Genomic DNA, 22,447 nt, shown 5'->3' on the forward strand with positions numbered 1-22,447 from the left:
ACCGAACGCCCAAAGAGGTGAGTGAAGTGTGAAATCGAACGTTTTTGTTTAATTAAAGTCGTCAGAGCTCGCAAATCGCAAAATCTTGGAGGACTTGCAACTGAAGAAACAACTCCTGCTGAAGCAAGGAGTCGCTTCAACCCTCAACTCTTCAGCGTTGCCGGTTTTGGGCTCGACCACCGTGCCTCAATCTGACGGATACTCGATGAGCTCGCTGCAGCGAGCCGCACTGCAAACGGCGAACTCCCAATCAACAGGCTACTTCATATCACAGGACTCCTCTTTTGGGAACTTGATCCTGCCAGTGCTGCCTCGCTTCGACAACAACAACAAATAATATCAAAATGTGGCCTTGTTTGAAGTTGAGACGCTTGGAAGAGCGCTTGCAGTCCATCTCGACGTTTGAGAGACCGAAAGTGGCGCTGGAGCAGTACGTGACGCCGCCGCATCTGGGCTGCCACGTGCTGCACACCATGCAAGTATGACAGTCGTGGCGATGGTGGACGCGAGTAATCGTTGATTGCAGTCGCAGTACGGGGACGTCGCGGGCAAGGCGGTGGCGGACTTGGGGTGCGGATGTGGCGCCCTCTCGATCGGCGCCGCCGTACTGGACGCAGCCGTGGTGGTCGGTTTCGAGGTGGACGCAGATGCACTGGACGTCTTCCGGGAAAACGTCGAGGACCAAGGCGTCAGCAACGTCGACGCCGTGCAATGTGACGTGAACAGGATGCCTGACAGGTCTAGTGCGGTTGCACTTTTCTACGTTGGCTGTACTGTTTGGTTTAGGTTTCACAAGCAATTCGATACGGTCGTGATGAATCCGCCCTTCGGGACCAAGCACAACGAGGGCATCGACATGAAATTTTTGCAAGTTGCTTTACGTCTCTCCAATAACGTTGTTTACTCTTTGCATAAAACTTCGACAAGGTAGGTGATCGAAGTTGGGTTGGGTTGGGTTGGTACTCATGTTCCTTTTTAAGGTCACATGTTTTGAAAGTTGCCGAATCGTTATGCGCCAAAGGGGAAGTTTTGGCGGAGTTGCGTTACGACTTGCCGTCGACGTTCAAGTTCCACAAAAAGAAGTCTGTTGATATTCAAGTCGATTTTTTTAGGTTTCAAATTTTGTAAGACAGTTGTTTTTCATATGTTTCTCCAATTTACGTGTATTTGTACGATGAAAAAATAAAAAGAATATCATTATTGATATTGTTCAGTAATCTACTACAAAAATGAAAATTTAAAAATGAGACTGAACTTGTTTATCAATAAGTACCGAGTAATTTGTATGATTAAAAGCACCGCCGTCTTGATGATTGACATATTTCACTATACATCTGCCTGGGCGAAGTTTTAGTGCCTGTGATCTCCACGGCGCCACTTTAGGGAGGAATGTCACTAAATAATCATAACCTCATAAACAAATGTAATGAATTCAGTGAAGTTGTCAAAATGCAGTGTCAAAGACTCAAAGAGTGTCGCAGTTTAAAAGTAGCTTTAATAACAACAATTTTATTAATTTTGTTGATGCTAGTTCTGTGTGGTGTTTCTGGTTTTTAGCATTTTGCTGTTAGTGTTTATGAACTGGCTTTTTTATCATATTAGAACAGATATTGCGGTAAATGCAGCAACAACAAATTCCGTTAGTTGTAATGTTAAAATTTCTAGATTAATATTAAAATTATAATCTCATTCTTGGATTTGCAGTACCTACATTATTTCCTAAGCGGGTCATTTCAGATAAAGATGGGTCCACAACAAAACAATTACCTATATTTGCTTAATTAATCCTTGCCATTCTTGGTGGAAATGAGATTTTAAGTTTTGTACAGTTTTGAATATAATATCATTTTGGGTAAATTATTATTCTATGAATTTGCACTCGCCACTGACCGAGATATTTTCAAAAAACGCGGCGCCGAAACTTTGTCCCTCCCGCACAACCGAACCAGTGCGCAACATTTTGCTTTTGCCATTTAGAATATCCAAACTGTAATTACAATTAAAGTAATGTATCATTTATCACTGGACAACTACGCATGACTGCATGTCAAATTTGTCACGATGCACATGAAGATGTGATAGCATGACAGTTAGTTGCTAACAGCAACCCCCGAAATCAACCCTAAACGTCAGAATCATGAGAACATAGGACTTTTCGGTCTACGCCCAGGCCGCTATAGACACTCTGACTATCTAGCAGGTCGTGATTAAAAGCCTTAAGTCATTCGTATATTATATAAAGGGTCTCTATAAATGATTGTCTGGTCAAGCCAGCCTTGGAAAAAAAATTTTACTGTTCCGCTTTTTTGAAACCGATGTCAAATTCTAGTTCGTTTTCACGGTCACTTCTGACATTAGTGACTGACGTTTCGTTTGCGCTTGTCAGTCGAGTTTTGGTTCCTTATATTCGTTTTATCGCAGTTAATCACAGTTAATATACACCAAAAATCAGTATTTTTCAATAAAAATTGCAAGTACGTCCGCTTTTAGAGGTAAATACACTGGCAAAATTTGTGAGGTTATGCTTTAATGTTTTATGTTTTATTTTAGCTTTATTTTCTTTACAATGGTTTGTTCTGTTGAACAGAACACGTTCATTGTTGTTTTTTACTTTCGAAATTGAAGGTTTAATAATGGGGAATTATCTGTTTGTAAAAATGAATTCCATCAAAATATCTGAACAACATTGTGAACAGATTTTTAACAATCAGGACAATTAGCAGGGGTAAATCATTAGGACGAGCACCAGTATCTGATGAAATACTCAAGGATTTGAAAGAAATGGTGGAAAAGACTACAGATATCCATAGCCTGTTTATCTCAACAATCTGGTGTACCACGATGCACTTGTCACAAAATCATTAAAAATAGGCTACAACTGCATCTTTATAAAATTAGTGTTGTACAAGAACTCCAACCTGCAGATTATCAAAGTTGTGTTTAATAATGTATTCAGTTTGAAAATCACCTCAATTTCATAATTTGGAGTGCTGAGAATCCACACCAATTTGTAGAGACTCCTTTACATGTTTTGAAAATTGGTGTGTGGAACTGTGGATAGCAGTGTTGCTAACTAAGAAGTGCTGCAAAATATTTTTGAAAATAAATGAAGAATTGTCAAGTGTTTAGAAGTTAATGGGGGACATTCTCAATCTATTTTATAAAAAAAATACCTATTTGTTATCGTTATTTAGTGTTGTAAATTATGTTGTTGAATACATTTGATTTTATTGAAAAACCAGTAAGACTTATTTGTTATGAAAAACACTGTTATTTATATTGGAAGAAAAAATGGGAGTCAATACCATATTCGACAATTCAGTCTAGGTCGTATTTACCACTAGCATAAAACAAGAAATGTGAAAGCACTAAAGCAGACAAAAAGGCAGCATCAAGTATTGTATTGTGGTATACGAGGACAAGGTGTTCTCAATATTTATCTGTTTGGATTTGTTCTCATACCAATTCCTGTACAGTGTGTGGCGGTACGATGGAGGCAATAATTGTTCCCCTGTGTTGACATTAAATAATAAATACATTAATGTTAGCAAGAGTAAAGCACAGTTGAAACTTGTCTCTGGTTAAAAGCCAACAACCTAACCTGAAAATGTGACATTCATTAATTGCCGAACTAAGCGGCACATTCAAAATTTGACAACTTTCCATGGCTGGCTGGACCCGACAATCATTTATAGAGACCCTGTATTATAATTCATAATAAGTGGCATCGCGGTAGGCGTTGGAAATCCAAATTTACGTTGGCAGCGAGACACTTGCTAATAATACCCTAGTTTCGATTAGTGTTGGGCGATTATGAGTGATATAATCGAAATATATCGATTATAGCCGAATAATCGATCATTCGATTACGCTCTTCGATTATCATTCGTTAAAATAATTCGTTAGAATATTTCGAGAAGTCGAGAACTGGATGGTAAAACGAATGATCACTCCAGATCACTCGATACGACTCGACCCGACCACTCTATTACGAGACATTCATTCGGTGGTTCTGTCATTTGGTTCTCATTGTTTTAATCTAGTGATTTTATTTCTTCCCGCAATAGTAAGGGTAGCAGAGATTAGTTTCGTTTACTTCACTAAGATTCCAAAAAAGAACTTGATGTGAAAATTGAAATTTGCGTATCATGAGACCGCCTTGGTATCATTCATAATCGTCCATCCGAATATCACTCGTTATTCAAAGCAACTGCGCATGCGGATCATTCATAATCGGACAATCCGAATGATCATTCGATTATACAAAGCGATTATTTCGATTAATTCGATTATGGAAATATATCGATTATGCCCAACACTAGTTTCGATGCTGTTGGTAACCTTCGCTTTTAATTTGGCCTTGATATCAGTGTTGCCAGGTCTAGGGATTTATCCCTAGATCTAGGGATTTTTGAAACACCGAGGGAGAAAGGGACTTTTTGTCAGATTTTACCGTAATCTAGGGATTTTTGCATGTTATAGAATTTAGAGGTAGAAAGTTCGATTCCTTTCACTGAATCAATTGATTTGATTCATTTTTTTTATTCGTTCGCCCCTAGAGTCGAGATGACGAATGGCACTCACCGCGGCTCCATTCTTTTAAAAACAATTTTCAGCATATATCTATTAACTAGTTAATAGATATATGATTTTCAGTGTCAAAATTCCCTCAAAGACCAGCTGTACCACCCTAAAACCTTTAGTTTCAGAGCACCTACGAGTACCTATATCGTAAAATCTCGCTCGATTAGATTTGAAGTTATGTCAATAATTTTCTTTCATTAACATGGTCGGTTTTTCTGTCTGCATTTCTTCATATAATCTAATCATAGCTAATTTTTCTCTTTGTGTTAGAGGTCGTCCAGATCCTTGCTTTCGGAAACTTATTTTACTTTTTATTTTAAATTTATAATTGTGGCTTCAGTATCGCAAGCGCCTTCACGTCAAAATGGCTGACATACAATTGACATTTTACGTTGCCAACCTAATAACCATCAAATAATTAGAGGCTCATACCAACATGACAATACTTTGACAGTTGTTTTAAAAAAAATAACCTGTCCTGTGATATTAACTTTACCGATAATAAAAGTCACCAAGGCGCAAAGTTTGGAACTGTTGGAAGATCATGTTTCACGCAAAGATTAAAGCACATTATAAAATGTTCATCATTATTTGTAGGTACTATGGCGGACAATAAATTTAGGCCGGCAAATTTCTGACATTTCAAAAAAGTCAATGCAAGCGACCATTTATTGTCATTATGACTGTCAAACTGAAGGTTTTCAAGCTGTTTGGCGTTTCGTCCGCCCTTTTCGTAACTTAAAGATCACGACGCACTAGCATAACTGATTTGTAGTAGCACTTCTCTCTGGTGCACGCTTCTTTTCCCAATTTTAATTTTGATTATCGCTGTCACGATGACAAGAATGACAAAAATCGTAAATGGGGTTAGTTGAACATAATGCCAGCTTCACATTTTGATGTCAAGCCAATGACAGGCCGGCCTAAATTTATTGTCCGCCATAGTACAAGCACACGTATCAGGTACAGACTATAAATCAGCATTTTGAGAAAAATTTGCAACAAAAGTATAACATAAAACATCTGACAGCTGACAGCAGAGACATAATTTTTTTGGTCAAGGTCATCTAGGGATTTCTAGGGATTTTTAATTCTTCAGTCTAGGGATATCTAAAAATATCATCTGGCAACACTGCTTGATATTATCATTGGAATCGTTTTGTGTATATTTTCTTGTTATGGTATTTGGAATTTCCTTGTTTCATTTATGAAAAGTGTATTACTTGCCTGGGGGGGTTATCTCTGCTGTGGGTGAAAACCATGTCAAAATTATGTAACGCATAACCTCAGAATAAACTAATGACGGTTTCACATGTTTACTAAATTTTTTGACATAACATAAAGCTCACTTTAGAGAATCAACGCCTACCGCGATGCCACTTATTCTGAATTATACTATAGTAATTACACCTTTAAATTTTTATACACTTTTGTTCTACGCTCACAGAAGACAGAACGGAGAACGACTTGCGCAAACGTTTTTCGACGTATATTATAATTCAGAATAAGTGGCATCGCGGTAGGCGTTGGAAATTCAAATTTACATTGGCAGCAAGACCGTTATGCTAATAATACCCTAGTTTCGATGCTGTTGGTAACCTTCGCTTTTAATTTGGCCTTGATATTACCATTGAAATCGTTTTGTGTTTATTTTCTTGTTATAAGTATGTTTACTAAATTTTTTGACATTACATAAAGCTCACTTTAGAGAATCAACGCCTACCGCGATGCCACTTATTCTGAATTATACTATACACTGTGCGCATATCTATAAAATTGAGTTTTGGTAAAAAATTTTAGAATTCAAAAAGAAAATGCCACGTCGTCTGCTCAAAGTTGGGACCAAACGGTTAATATTGACTTGTTTCGAGACATTTATTGAAACCAACGGGAAAACAACTCATAAAGACGAACATCACCAATAAATTTAACTCTATTTGTGTTTTTTTGTTGTTCATTTTGGCTAGTAAGTGTTGTAGTTTGATACCTTCTGCCTTTTCATCCCTGTAAATCATTTTTTTTTTACTTTCTGTCTGATTAGTTTTTATCTGAAAATATTTGTATTAATCAATGCTAATTGAAAGTTCTGATTAGTGATTACCTTTAGTAGGTAATCCCCAGGCACTTTTCGCGTTTGTCTTGTGATGAACCAAGTGGGTAATTCAAAATTTCCACCAAGCGGCCATCTCATTTTTTTTCTACCAACATACGCAATGAAAATAAAACCCGCGAAATTCAAAAATGACCAAGAGCGCGTGATCGTACCTCGTTAATTTCCCTACGTTGTGTTTTTTTAAATACAAATTAAACATTACCAGATTCGTTCCAACAGAGTTTGTGAACCACACAGAATAGTGCAAATAAAACAACACAATAATTATAACCAGCTATTTATTCAATGATATGATTTTTGTTAACGCCGGGATTAATGGATAATAAAACGTCTCGGGAGAGGGCACCCAAGCTCTGGCCATTCCCCTAGACCTCCGCTACAAACCTCTCCTGAAAATACGAACAAATCCGAAGTGACGACGTGAACGGGACAGTTATTGTAAGTTGAGCAAACCTGATTTCATAAACAACACAATTCAAAATTCAGAAAAAAAAAACAGAAGGGTCATGTACATTACAAACAAAACAGTTACTTCGGACCGTTCGAGCGGGAGCGGGCACTAGACAAGAACTTTAGCATCCTTTTTCTCTTTTCCAAGTTAAATTACAATGTACGACAGATACGATATTGAAGGAGGGAGTGGCTTGTGTGTGTTCCGGTGGTCTGTGGCACCATATCCTTATAACTTTAACATTTCCCGCCTACCCGTGATTTAGTGCTAAAGGAAAAGGTCCTAGCTGCTTTACGTTAAGTCAACAAATTTAGCTACTCTAAGTTCAGCGGTTGAGTTGAATATGACTATTTCAAAGCAAAAACAAACGACGCTTATCAAGTATCACAACTTAGGGAACAGATCACCATTCCGGAAGTTTTGTGCCAAGGAACTCGGATTCAACTTACACCATGAGCGACGTTGCGGACCAGCATTCCGCAAGCCCCGCCAAGCATTATGGTTTTCGGGTCTCTCTTGGGGCGCAACATGTCAAACGAGGGGTCGCGGGGTCGTGTTCAACGATGGGATGTTAGGAGAAACTAAACCCCTCAAACAGAGAGAGACCATCGCGATAAGGAAGAATTGACATTGACAGCAACTGGAAAAATGCAAACGAAACCGCGACAAATATTTGTTGACGGAACCACGTAAGAAAACCTCCAATTTGGGATGGGACAAGTGGTAACAACTAATAACACATACCTGAAAAAAAAAACACAGTCCGGTCGACCTTAGCTTTGCCGGTTCATCGACAAGGGGGCGCCCTGAATAATGGAGGCGCCCAGGACTAAGTGGTGGCAATAACTAAATGTAGTGGATCCCTAGCTAAGGAAAAACCCACGGGGACACCTGAAATATAAAGACATTTGGTTGCTACCGGGATGGAAAGTGGAAACTTTGAAATTTTGATTAACGTGTTGAGCAATAACTAGGTACTTATTACCCCAAAAGCGTCACTCGGAATAATTAAAAGGGGATCAAAAATGAGGGAGTGCGCTTAGAAACAGTTAAAGCCACAGGCCCACGCTAAAACTTTGTGCCCTTTTCTTTTCAGAACGTTAGTGAATTGTTACACCTGAGTTTACAAAACGTGATCCGTACGATTTTATAAAATTCGCAAAGCTAGAACCAAGCTGCCTTACGCTCCTTCGCAAGCTTATAAATGTTAAAAACGTAATACATGGGGATGGTCGAGATAATTGTGGATTTTGTAAATCATGGCGGAAATATCACAAACCCACTTGCGACCCATTTGTGTCTTATTATTGTTAAACTACATTTCGCGCGAAACAGAAATAATTTTAGTACCCCAAACACATACCTATTTCAAAAACAGAAGCTGGACAGCAACATTTAGCACAGTTCAATAATAGAAAAAAAACAACTAAAATCGCACAATTTGAACACAGTAAAATACGCCGTACTTCTGCACCACTGTACAGTCAAGACCAAAGTGTCTCCAAAAAAAAAAAACATGGCCGTTCATCCCCTGTCGACTTTCACCCCCGCCCCTAAGCGGTCGCCGACGGTACCGACACCGGTACTATCATAGCTTTTATTGGCGGTTAGTTTGAATTCAAAAGCGGGTATCTCAGTCTTACTGCCAAATGACCATTTCCTTTGTTCTTCATTAATATTGTAATGATTTGAATACATTACTTTTTCCGCCAAATATTTGAACCTGCGCAAAACGGTAACAAATGTGGTCGTGATCGTCATCGAATCGGAGGAGCCCTACGTTGTGATTTTCTTTTGGCGGAAAAGGTTCGGAATGCAAACGGTGACGGTTCCAGTTGGAAGAGTGCCGCAAATAAAACACACATGTGAGGGACGCAAAATACCTTTTATTAAAAATGTCTGTAATAACTTTGATGAAAAAGAAATTGGAACGAATACAAAAGACAGAAATTAAGTTTAACGAAGTACAAGAAATTAACTAGTTGAGTACATCACAAAGATAAACGACAAGATGAATGCAACAATATTTAAAATAACAGAAAAACGGGCACATGACAGACAAAATGACAGTTTAAAGCTTGCAAAACAAGTAAACAAATTATGGTGCAGTTATTACAGACAGGGACGGATGAAAAACCCTCCTCAAAAACCGTATCCCAGGTATTACTCATATTTTACAATTCGATTAATGACAAACAATGTTTAATTTGGAACTACGCGGTCAAGGTACGCCGACGGGAACTTAGAGCTGGAGGTAACAAACTTTCGGCCGCGAGGGGACTCAGAAGAATAATCTGAATCGGCTTGAGACCAGCGACGTTTCTAGATACTCAGGTTAGTAATGAACGTCGGGCTATTTCACCGACCAAGACATAGTGACAAAGCGCCTCGGGGTTGTACGATGAGCTTCCCAAGCCGCTTCGAGCAGAGCTTGCTCCACCTTCCCCAACCAACCGTTTACCGACAAAAACCTAAGATCTCTAGAACCGCGACGGAGGTTTCACGTCAGCATCCCAGAGCCGCATCGAGCAGGACTTAGGTCCGCCTCCGCTAACGGTCGTAACTTAACCGTGGCCTCCCCAGGAATTTACTAGACAACCCCACGACTTCCTGATTGAAACCTAACTCCCATTGTGGCGCACTTACAACATTTTACTTTAACTCTTCCGAAACCTAGCGGTGCTTAACAACAACATAAAGAAAACCCGAGTTTAATTCAATCGAGCAACGCGTAACATTAAACGATGCGAAAATTCAACACAAAAAAAGCGCAACATTAAACAATGATCAAATAAACAAAACAAAACGCAACATTAAACAAGGATAACATAAGCAAAAACAACAAACCACAACATTAAACAATGAGGAAATAAAGAGAACAAAACGTGAAGTTAAATAACGATAAAATAGAACCACATTAAATGGCTCAAATATCAGTAAACAACATAAATCACGAATACAATAATCGCTGGTAATGTTAAACAAAAAGATGGCGGGTCGTGTGCCGTTAAAATAAAATGTTAGTGAAAGAAACAAAATGGACGCTCGCGGTACGGACGACGGCTCCGAATTTCCGAAATTACAAGATTACAAAAAAAATGAACCTCCCGGGAGAAAACTTAGGGATAACGCTTAAAATTAACAAATGGGCGCTTCTTAAAGAAACAGCATGCAACAAAATGAAATCTACAACATACCCTTACCACGTGGTCCTGGTCCCGAAACAAAAAAAACGAAACACAAAAAAAAAGGCAACGAAAGTGGGATAAATTACCCAGGTGAATAAAAAAACGCCGGATTCTTCACGGGACACAAAATAGCTACTCGGAACGGTAGTGTAATTGGTTCAGATGTAACTTACAGATTTTTGGAATATTGGATCGCTCTTCGCAAGGTCTGTTCGTTTCGAAAAACCAAACAAAAGTGAGCTACCCCCGTCAACCACCCGCGCGAGCCCGTTTCACCCCCCGCTATATTTCCGCTCGTAGTGCCTAGTCTAGCCGCTAGTACCTTCACATTTGGCGCGCTGTTGTGGCGGTACCGGAAATTTAAATTTAAATTTTAAACTGAGTCACTACAATATGGAGAATTGCATGAGGTGATTTCGAAGTTTTTACGTTAAATAATCTGTATCTGGATATAACCCCACTTTTCAACAGACGTGATCACAGAATCAGACAGACGTTTTTAGTTTCTCCTACTTCAAATATTGATTTCCATTATTAATATTGATAAATACATTAAAATCATTGCTTTACTACCATGGTCAAGTTTTGACAATTCTGACATTTTCACATCATGTTCACACCACACAAATATTTAGTGTGGCGTGTTACCTATGGCAACCCATGCTATAGCATAGGCTCCAAAGCAAACTCGATTTATTTTTTAAATGATCGCTTGGTATATTAAAGTATAAGTGGATATTAAGGTCTTTAAAACACGCGCGATTTTTCGAGCACGACGGCGTAGCCGGAGTGTTCGAAATAGATCAGTTATCCACGAATACTTTACGATATTTTTTTTATGTTAAATGAGTTAACATTTAGACTTCACGTTTCTCCGGTCCTCTCGGGTTTGGTGATGTTTCCATGGAAAATGCGCGATGTTGCCATGGAAAAAAGCGTTTTTTAAAGTTCGTTTAAACACGCTCAGGCATGTTGTAAATGAGCAAAATTGGTTACCAATAACAAAAAAAGAATTTTTAAAGTCATTGGGTCGTATGATTTCCCTTTCATTAAAGTTAAAGAATGTCGTTAAATTGTTTTGTCTCTGTCTAACATAGTGCTTGGCATATACTCTCACTTTGTCTAATCAATTATTTAACTAATGAAAGGCTTAACGAATGAGAAATCATACGGCCCATTGGAATTAACTCTTCGAAATGAATAATTTATTGGATATATCTGAAGCACCTCGCTATGATGAATCGATAGCAAAGAAGACATTCTACAGCTATTCACCATATACAGAATCCTACAATTCTAGTGGTACAATTCGAATTTCAATTAAAAATCAAGATTTAAGTGTACTTCCATCTGAAAGTTTCCTCTACATTGTAGGCACTTTATTAAAAAAGGATGGTACTTTCCCACCTGGAAATGCTTTACAATTTGTTAATAATTGTGTATCCTTTCTCTTGGATGGAATTCGTTATGAATTAACGGTGTGAAAATTGATCATGCTCGTAATTTGGGAATTACCACATCGTTAAAGAACTATATTTCGTTGGATCGAGATGAAAGCTTTCGACTGCTTAATGCAGGATGAAGATTAGAAGACAACTATCAAATAAGGAGTTTTCAATTTCTGTGTGCCTCTAAAAATGCTCTTAGGGTTTGCTGAAGATTATAATAAGATAGATACTTCCAAACACTAAATATGAATTGATTTTGATGATAAGAGAGAGATCAAACAATAATAGCGTACATACAACAACGCTTGGAGATGATTACAGACTTAACATTGACAAGATTACTTGGAAAGTTCCGCATATTTTACTAAACGATAATGAACGACTTAAGCTTAAGCTCTATCAAACAATTCAAAGTGCTAGACCTCTACAAATGAGTTTGAGAAGTTGGGATTTATATAAATATCCTAATATGTATATCAAAATCAGCTCACAGTATTTGGCGTGTAAGGACTACCAATCCGCTGGAGAAGCCTAGATTTATTATTTTTGCTTTACAATCAAATAAAATGAACAAGACTCAAGCAAATCCCAGTCATTTTGACCACTGTCAGCTTACCAATCTACAAGTACACTTAAATTCGGAAATATATTTACAATGTTTTATTTTTATTATGTTTAGACATTATTAATCTTATAATGATCCCATGCATAAGTTGAAACACCATCTTCTCGTATCGTATCATCAAAATAACTTAAAGATACAGTGGCGGCTTGTACCCTCTTCGTGTGGGTAGGCGGCAATACATACATTTGAAAATTGCAGTCGGCGAATGAAACATTAAAAAAACGTCACTAATAGCGCAAAAGATCGACCAAACCTTCAGGAATTCGATAAACAAAAAAACAATTATTTATTTGCAATGGTTCAGGAGATATATTTTTTTAATGAAGCCATGTAACCCTGCTTTTTAGAGAAGAAGATGACGTGGGTCAAAAACGATGACAGATAAGTGTTAACAAAAGGACGTTCTAAACTCAAAATTTAACGTAGAATCCAAATTTATAATTAAAATGGGGCCTTTCTGTTTAAAAAAACAAAGATGACGTCGATTTCCGGTATTTCCGAAAGTGTCGGCATTTTGAAAATATTTTATTTGAGCTTGGAGCAGTCGATTATAGTCGGCCACCAATTTTCATATTAATACGATTTTGGGAAATCAGAAAGTTTCTAACGAACGGGCTATGTACATAATTTGACACCAGTAGATATTAATTAATGTTTTTGGTCACAAAAATTATATGTTTACAAAACTACTATTCAGTAACTTATAATAATACTAATAGTTAGAAGTTACAAGTTTGCTTATTAATGAAAAGTAAGTTGATTTTATTTCTTTCCTTGATTAATTTGTCACGAGGTTTATACAAGTTAACAATACCAAGTTACCTACTTTTTGTAAATGTCTATCCTTTATAAATGAAAATGTACTTATTATAACATCTGTAAAATCATCTGAATTTTGAAGAAAATGAAGCAACAACTCATGCGCCCCAGACTAGGTAGAAAACGAATCGGTGGGAAAGCCGCAAAGGCAACCGATCCAGTTGCCTTCTAAACGCTATATTGACATATTTTGCCCTCACGTCAATTTCACTCTGACACAGTGTAAAGAGAAAAGAGAGACAGAGGGTAATCTCTCACGTTCGCAAAATTCAGATGAAATTTAGCTTAGGCGTGCAGTCGCCTGCCCTCGCTTACGATAGCGTAGCACACATGATTCAAGCCAAAGTATTGGTAGACAGTGCAAAGTTATTGGCGGAGATTCATTGCGCGCTGCTAATGGATAAAACATTCGATAATGTAGATAAACAAAAATTAAAAATTACATTTCAGAGTTATTAAATTATATTTATTAATAAATTTTAACTTGAATAAATTTATATCTTTGGCAAAGTCTGGGTAGGCGGTGCCTACCTTGCCTACCCTGACGAGCCGCCACTGTAAAGATATCTTATTTATATTTTGAGTATAGATATGTCAGAAATTATTATAAAACACTTTGTTACTTTCAGAAACAATTTTATCGATGACACATTTGCTGATGACACCTTAGACTTTGATGGAGAGAGTCAATGTATGAATGCATCTGAATGAATCTCCCTCTCTTAACATTTTAACTTATATACTACCCCCATCCCCCATATTTCATCATCATGACCGCGTACTCCGACCATAGAGGCGACCATATATGGTCATACCAATGATCACACCACCTCGTTTTTATACTTCGTCATCGGGGGTGAAAGGGCAAGGGTGTGCCATCGCGATGCATGACGATACGAAATCGTCCCGAATTGTGGCGCAACTTTATGAATTCGAATATTTTCTTACAAATATTATGTATTTGTGATCTAAATATTAATATTCTACTATAAAAAAATGTCTTCTTATCCGACAAATAATCTCTATAGTTATCTAAACTTCATCCATCTACAGCTGTTTTTTTAATACCTTTTGCTTTCTTAATTATTTCACTATCAACTGCATCAACAACATCAATTGAATACATTTTTGATCTTAATCTTATAAATTCTTTAATAATCCGACCATTGTAGGTTTTCATCTTTCATGAAGCCAACTTTTAATATTTTTTGATTAAGAAGCAGTTCTCAACGGCGCACATTTTACTGTGAGATTTGCATCTTAGCACATTTGGAAATAACTCCTTCAACTTCTTGATGCTAACCTCATCATCCACACTTTCAACGAGCAGAGTATTTATTAAAAATTTTTTCGCCGACTTCGCTTTTTCTAAACTCTTTACGAACACTTCAGCATCAGAGTCTAAATTGGCGCGTCCTCTTATATGTGTTTATCCCCTCACACCAAGACAATCCGTGATGATTACTTTCTACCCACTTAGCTTGTCTTTGCTCCTGTTTCAATAATAAATTATACGAAAAAGGAGGTTTAATCGAAAAACGATTGCATTCACTTCTTTTGAAACAAATTCGTTGTTAGCAATTTTGAAATCTTGAACATCAATAATTATCTTTTGAACCATTTTCGTTTCGTTATTAGTATGTATTTCACTTTTTTCAACGTAACAAAGTAACTATTCATTACTTCTTAGTTTTCAGAACTACGAAGGAACTGCACGAAATGTTGAGGAGAATTTGTCAATTTATATGAATTTCGTCTTCCGGATTTCTTTGTGTTGATAAATACAACAATGAGATAAAGAGAGAAGATCGAGAGGTCATCAAAATATTTTCATACATAAAAAAGAGTCACTGAACTCAATAAAAAATACTTCTCACGCGCAATCTAACGAGGAAAAAATAAGCCCTAAAATAAATAACATATTTTCTATTTTTTAATAGCGCTGGGTTTAAGACAACACGTCATTTTACATAAAATTTTCATAATCTAAGGAAAAGCAAGAAAATGAATAAAATAAAATGTCTTATATTAACTTGTTAATACCGATACATTTAGGCCCGGTTGTATAAAGCTTAGTTAACAAGGCGTCAAGTCCAAGGACGTAGCAAAGGGGGGGGGGGGGCAGGTGGGCCCGGCCCACCCCAGAATCCTTCTGGCCCACCCCAAAATAAAAGTAAAACACATTAAAAACAAGTTACATCTTGTAATATCTATGTATCATCTGTCTGTGGTTTAAAATCTGGCCCACCCCCGCAAAAAATCATTGCTACGCCTTTGGTCAAGTCGGAAATCGCCCATTTGATTGGCTGATTCAAATCCAATGTTAAATATCGCCCAATCAGATTGCTTGACATTATGTTAACTTCAGCAACGAACTTGACATCGCTTTATACAACCGGGCCTTAGGATTACACGTGATGTTATGCAGCATTTTATAATCTAATAAGGAAAAACGAGGCACTCAATCAAATAAAATATCTTCTATAAATTTTTAAATAGCGATAAATATAAGGTTCTATTTATATTTTCAAGGAAAAACAAGCCATCAACCCGAAAATTATCTTCAATACGAAAGACTAACGGGTCACGCGGTTGCATCAGATTTCCGAGTTTTTATCGACGAAAACAAATAAAACTATTTTTGGAATGTTAAAAAAAAAGAGGGAGGAAGAGTATATTTAAGATTATCGATTTTGTACTCAGGAACGTAGTGTCCCTTAACACATGAAGAGTGTTATAACAGTAACAGTGTAATAATTTACTAGTTTTGTGTGTGATTGTGTCAGAAAAGGATGAATTCCAACCAAGAAGCAAAAAAGCTAAAAATGTCTACGTGAACAATTCCATTTATTGGGAGGATTCATTTGGGAAAATTTAACCACTATGCAGAAAAACATGAGATATTCATTAACAAACTTAAAGAGACATTCAACAAAGTACGGAGAACGAATAATGGTAGAGTTGGACAACCTTAAGAAATTGTTTCTTCCAGAAAGGTACAACAGTTTTAGTGATCAGCAGTTGGTGGAAATGGGAGGAGGAAAGTATGACTTAATCAATAGAGGACCGGAAGGAAAAACATTTAAAATAGAATTGCTTCCAAAAATTATCTGTAAAGAGAAGTCAGGAATGCTTCCAAAAATTACCTCTAACGAGGCACAAACAACAGCTTCTTCCTCTTTTCCAGAGCAGAAATTATTAGCAATAGAAGCACCACCACCATCACCACTGCCAGAACTATCAAAACATTTAGAAAATAATCCGTCGATATTATCATTACCATCGATATTAGAATCATCACAGAATAATACACAAATGCCGGAAGAAGACCCTGATGTTGTGAATGATGACCACCACGATTATGGAGTGATTGATAGCGAGGACAGCGAAGACGAAGAAAATTACGATCCACAAGACTTTGTTCCACAAGACTTTGTTCAGAATTTCTATTCACAAAAACCATATCTGGGGTTTTAAGAAAACAAAAGGTAAGTTTTTAACATTTTTTATTGTTAAATATTCTTAAATACAAATTAATTAACTTTTTAATCAGTTCCTCAGCTACAGCCTCATAAACACATCCACATGTATCCGGTCCATCTATCGCATCATCGGAAAACCATGGACATGATCTATAATGTAAACCATTACGAGATCATTTCATCCGTTGAAAACGAAGAAATTCGGGTTTGTATTCATCGAGGATTATATCCCCATACACATTTAAAAAGTCTTCAACTTTCATCATCGTCATTGAAGAATTTTACCCTTCGACTAACAAGATGTGATGTATACTCAAATATATAACTTTCATTATAACTAATTAAATCTATTTCCTAATCAGAGGTTGTTTTTCTTACCCACACCCACCACAAATCCCACCAATCATGTCTAAACACCACCCAACAAACATTCAGGCTCATCCCCACTTTTTCAAGCCCCCACCACGTTACCACACCCCCAAACGCTCAGCCACGTTTCAAATCTCCACCCCAAGTACCACCTTTTTCCCCCCAGAAACAGAGACCACACCCCCCTGATGCCCCCACCACACCCAAGCACCACCCCTTTCACACCAAAAACACAAACAACACCCCCTCTAATGCCCCCACCAACAACCAATTACGACACGGAAACGCCCACTTACAACGCCATTGGTCCCCCACTTATGATGGACACGCCCACCATCCCCACCACTCGCGTGCCTACCACGCTTAGCGTGCCTAAAGTGAGCCAGAAGGTACATAGGTACTCTACCAACATAGTTACCTTTGAAAACAGTTTCTATTATTAATTATGTCAAAGTGTGGGCAATCTAATTAGTTATTTATTTATAAAAATGCCTCATTTAAGCGAAACCGAGCGGATAGAAGTTCTAATGATGATTGGATATGGTGATAGAAGACGAAGCTGTGCTGAAGTGATGACACTTTTTAATGAAATCCATCCTAACCGACAGTCGATCTTCAGGTCAACTGTGACAAGAAGTGTAAAAGAGCATCCAAAATGTGAACGACCAAAAATTGTTACAAATGATGAAAATTCTTTGAATGTTATGTTAGATGTGGTAGAAAATCCCAAAACTTCAGTTCAGCAATTAGCATTAAACCACAACATGAGCAGACGATCAATTCAAAATTTATGAAACGTGAAAAATTTTATCCTTACAAAATTCAGTTGCTCCATGAATTGACAGAAGATGACTTTGATCGTCGAACTGAGTTTTGTGAAATAATGATGAACAAGATAACCAGGATGACAACTTCATCAACTAGGTAGCTCAGTGGCCGCATGGCTGTCGGAGACAGTGCTCCGAAGTCGCGGTCCGGGCGCTAGTGGGTTCGAATCTTACCGAAGGGGGAGGATTTTTTCCAAGGAAGGAACCTCCGCAGAGCTATGGATGTGTGTGTGTATGTCTTTCAGGGGCTGACGGTAGAGTGGTGGAAGGAAGAGCCACACTCTTCCGACACAGCAGGGTTCGAATCCCAGGCCGGATGGGCCTCCCATAGATGTTTGTGTTTGTATTCGTGTTGTGGCGTCCAGAAAAACGAGAAAGGAGGCATCATTGTAGATATTGGGCAGACAGAAATCCACATTGGATGGAGGAGGTTCACACACAACATCCACAAAAAATTAATGTTTGGTGTGGCATCATTGGTCGCAATATTATAGGCTCTTTCTTTATTGATGGTAATTTGACATCCGCAAAATATCTACAAGTTTTGCAACAACAAGTTATTCCTTGACTTAGACAAATATTCGTAAACTATGAAGATATAAATATCCCAGCTGAGATAGTATGGTTTCAACAAGATGGGACACTACCCCATTTTGGATTACATTACAAGTGCGCCAATATCTGGACGTAATATTTCAAGACAAATGGAAAGGGAGGAGGGGAGCAATCGAATGGTCACTTGATTTGACTCCGCTTGACTTTTTCTTGTGGGGACACTTAAAAAATCGTGTTTATGTCAACAGACCACTCGACACAGAAGAACTTAAACAACGCATAACAAATGAAATTGCAAATATTTCTCCAAATACTTTAATTGCTTTATTACAGAATTTTGTTCAACGTATTCACCAGTGTCAAGAAGTTAATGGGAGCATTTTGAATATCTTTTATAAAATAAAAATTCTTTATTTCTTGTATAGACTTTCTTTTATCGTTAAAAGTTATAAATGTTCAGTTTTAATGAAACGGTCATTGTGTGATACAGTGTTGAATTAAAAAAAAAAACAATCATTTATCATGAAATTAACCCCAGTTGTCATTTAAAACAATTCAAGTTAGTATCTCTAAAACAAATGAAGGTATGTATGTATGTATATTTGGTACCTATACAGGTTTTCAAAGTAATCCCATTTTTATACATTTCCACTAACTTATACATTTCCACTAACTTAATATAATATATAATAACTAAAAACTAATCTAAGTAAATAACTAAAACAGTGATTCAAAATCAATAACCAATTAACAAATTAGCAATTATCCCTCCCCACATATTGTCCTTCTTCTCCACTCAACATTCTTCATCCATTCGATCCCTCTTCCATCCTCATTCAACATTTCTTCTCTACTTTCATCTCTCTCTCTCAATTCTACGCATTCATTCAACAAATGTTCTATCGTCTCCTTTTTTTCTCCACACATCCTGCACACTCTAATCCTATCCTCATTCCAATATTTATTCTCTCTCTCCTCATTTCCACACCTAAATCTTGCTATTATCACTCTCTCCTTTCTACTCTCTCTTCCTAGGTACTTTGGTAGTTCTTCCGTTATTATTTTTTCATACTTCCCATTGTACCTAGATTCCCTAATTCTCGTTCTTCTTTCCTGCACTTGCACATCTCTGTCTCTCTGCACCAATTCATCTGTCATTGCTCTGCCTCCCTCTCGCATTCTTTCTATCTCCGCTCCTGCATACCCATTTCTTTCGAAATATGCCGCCCTCTCTTTCCATACCCCTTTTCCTATTTCTTTCCTTTTTTCTTTCAGACACTCTTGCAAAATTCTACACTCTCCTCTCTCTATCAACCTCTCCTCAAATCTTATTGCTCTCTTTCCTGCTTCTATTCTTATTCCATTCCTTTTTGTTTCCTCCATCACTCCATCATCCAGCCCGGTGTCTCTCTATCTACTCCTAGCACCCATTTCAAATATTTTCCTTGCACCCCTTCCAACCCTTCTTGCTCTCTCCATCCCCATATTTCCGCTCCATACATCATCACGCTTTTCACCAGACTATCAAACATCATTATTCTCCTCCTTCTAAAGTCATGTCCAAATTTTCTCTCTCCTATCCCCCATACCGCTCCTATTATCTTATTCGCTTTTTTCACTAACTCTCTCACATGTGCTGCTGCTGTGTTTCTTTCATTCATCACATAACCTAAATACTTAAATTCTTTCACTTCTTCAATTTTATCCTTTTCCCATCTCCACTCATTTATTTTTCTGCTACCACCCCCCTTTCTAAACACCATCATCTTGGATTTCTCTACATTCACCGTCAACTTTTTCCTCCTCATATATTTCTCCATGTTTCCCAACATTTCTTTCATACCTTTCTCCTCTCTCGCTAGCACCACCAAATCATCCGCGTATGCCAAAGACCACACTTTTTCTTTGCCCACCACGACCCCCCCTACCTGCCCCTTCCTGAACATCTCCTCTATATCTCCTATAAACGCTGCAAACAGGCTGGGGCTTAGTGGACAACCTTGTCTTACTCCCTTATACGTCTTGAAACATTCACTCACTCTTCCATCCACTCTCACTCTACTTATCGTCTCTTCATATATCTCTTCTATTTTTGTTACCAGATGCTCAAATGAAGGTATAAAACTGATAAAATTGCAAAGAATAGAATTTAAATACTCTTAACTCCATACCAAATCTCAAGGATTTCCGAGAAACCATTCTCGAGATATGTAACTGTTGCCATACTTTGTTGCAACCCTGTATATAAATAGCAAGAAAGTGTTTTTTGTAATTTGCCTCCATTTTGATTCTCTAATAGACATATTAACGAACGCGACGTCATCATCTGGGATGTCCTTATAGCCATTATTTCACGGAACATTTTACGAAAATTTTTAGGTTGGCATAGCTTGATCCGTCATGCGTGTCGGTTTAAATTACAAAATGTGCAAAGAATTATTTATCAGGATTTATCAGGCAACAAATTCGCGACCGTATTTTTGATAATTTCACGTATTTCAGCGAGCGTACATGAAAGATTATCTTCCATATTCGTATTTAGTGACAGAATTTGGATAAAACAAAAGGCGACTTTGAAGACTTGATCAAATTTTCACTTTTAAAATTAAGACATTACTAACCGCCACAAAAATCCCTAAATCGAAGAAAGTAAACATTTTTGTTTAAAAACGACTTAAAAAGGGCAAATTACAAAAAATAGTAAAAAAAACTCGTTTCATAAGACCTTGAAGCACTCATTCTTTAAAATAACTCGTGGCTACGCCACTCGTGTTTTAATCTTGAATTCGTGCTTCAAGACTGGTCTTATGAAACTTGTCTTTTAATATAATATTAGGTCGTGCAGATTAACGGCATATTCCAATGCTTATGTGCATATTTCCCTTCTTTTTAGTGCATATTTTGGTAATTTTTAGTGCATATTTTCCAACCTAGAGATGACTGAAAATTTCCCGAACAATTTTCCCTTGCCAGTCTAAGCATATTAGGTATAACAGTAACCAGTGCTTCGTGAATTCGGTCATTCAGTTCTTCTAAAGTATTGATTGGTTCGCGGTAAATATAATTCTTCAAATATACTTCTTCTACCGTCGTCATCAAAGGACTGAAGAACAGCATTTTCAGTCTCTGGCGTTCTAGCTTCTCGCGGGGGACCACCAATTTCTTGTCATGTAGGCACCAAGGACCCAGTGTCTCGAGCACGATTGACCAACCGTAGAAATACGTTAAAGTTTGGATATGGCAAACGTTATGGAAAACGCATTGCATATTCCCTTGCATCCTCACGTGCATTGCGCCCGCACCACGGGCTCCTAGATATAACGAAGACTTTTAGTCTATCCGGCCGTGCGCATTCGTAGTTCAAGGCATTATTTTTGTTTTCGAGGGTGCGCTGTGGTACGGTGCATGGTTGGTTGCCTACTAGCATTATTTTTTTAACAAACATTTTTTTTTGCCGTCTATGCAATTACAAAACAAGAACAACGGAAACTACAAAATGCAAAATTTAATAAAAGAGGTTAACAACAGTTAACAAGGATTTAATTGCTTAATTTGAGTATAAATAGGTATGCAACCAATATTACACATTGATGTGCTTTTAACTTCGTTTCAAAAGAGGGAGCTCAGTTGCTCCCGTTAAATGTCATTTTGAAATCACAAACATTTTGCTGACACGCAGGGCCGGATAAGAGACTTGTCTCTTGTCATATCTAGGAGGCCGTGGCCCGCACACCCCATAAAGTATGAGCATTTCGGCATATTCTGCAGCTGTATACATGATTTTAATACGCAGTTTGACAATGTCGAATCAAATTATAACTTGACGTTGTCAAAATGTTCACAGTTGCCCAAACATTTACTGGAAATTCCCTACTATTCTTACTAGAATTATGTTGCTAAGCAATTCAAACTGTTGGTTAAATTTACCTGAAATTTAAACTAACAGCGTTCGTCTGATTGGTCAACTTTTAATTATTCATTACAAA

General features: G+C 37.5%; 1 protein-coding gene and 1 long non-coding RNA gene across 3 annotated transcripts; both read left to right on the forward strand.

Annotated features, from left to right (window-relative positions):
• The first annotated feature begins 199 nt into the window (after window positions 1-199).
• Window positions 200-1,204, forward strand: Mettl5 (Methyltransferase like 5). 2 transcript variants are annotated; one of them, XM_069056680.1, is made up of 4 exons: window positions 200-479; window positions 527-738; window positions 787-927; window positions 981-1,204. In XM_069056680.1, exons 1-4 carry the CDS (start codon window positions 345-347, stop codon window positions 1,126-1,128), a joined length of 636 nt encoding a protein of 211 aa, XP_068912781.1. In that variant the 5' UTR covers window positions 200-344; the 3' UTR covers window positions 1,129-1,204. The 2 variants fall into 2 exon arrangements, with proteins under 2 accessions (XP_068912781.1, XP_068912780.1); XM_069056679.1 differs by having other exon boundaries at window positions 527-927.
• A 14,166-nt stretch (window positions 1,205-15,370) lies between these two features.
• On the forward strand, window positions 15,371-17,071 carry LOC138137466 (uncharacterized). The gene is made up of 2 exons (XR_011161753.1): window positions 15,371-16,716; window positions 16,782-17,071. It is a non-coding gene; the product is annotated as an uncharacterized lncRNA (long non-coding RNA).
• The last annotated feature ends 5,376 nt before the right edge of the window (window positions 17,072-22,447 follow it).

Source organism: Tenebrio molitor, chromosome 8, assembly GCF_963966145.1.
Source record: "Tenebrio molitor chromosome 8, icTenMoli1.1, whole genome shotgun sequence".
Taxonomy (NCBI): domain Eukaryota; kingdom Metazoa; phylum Arthropoda; class Insecta; order Coleoptera; family Tenebrionidae; genus Tenebrio; species Tenebrio molitor.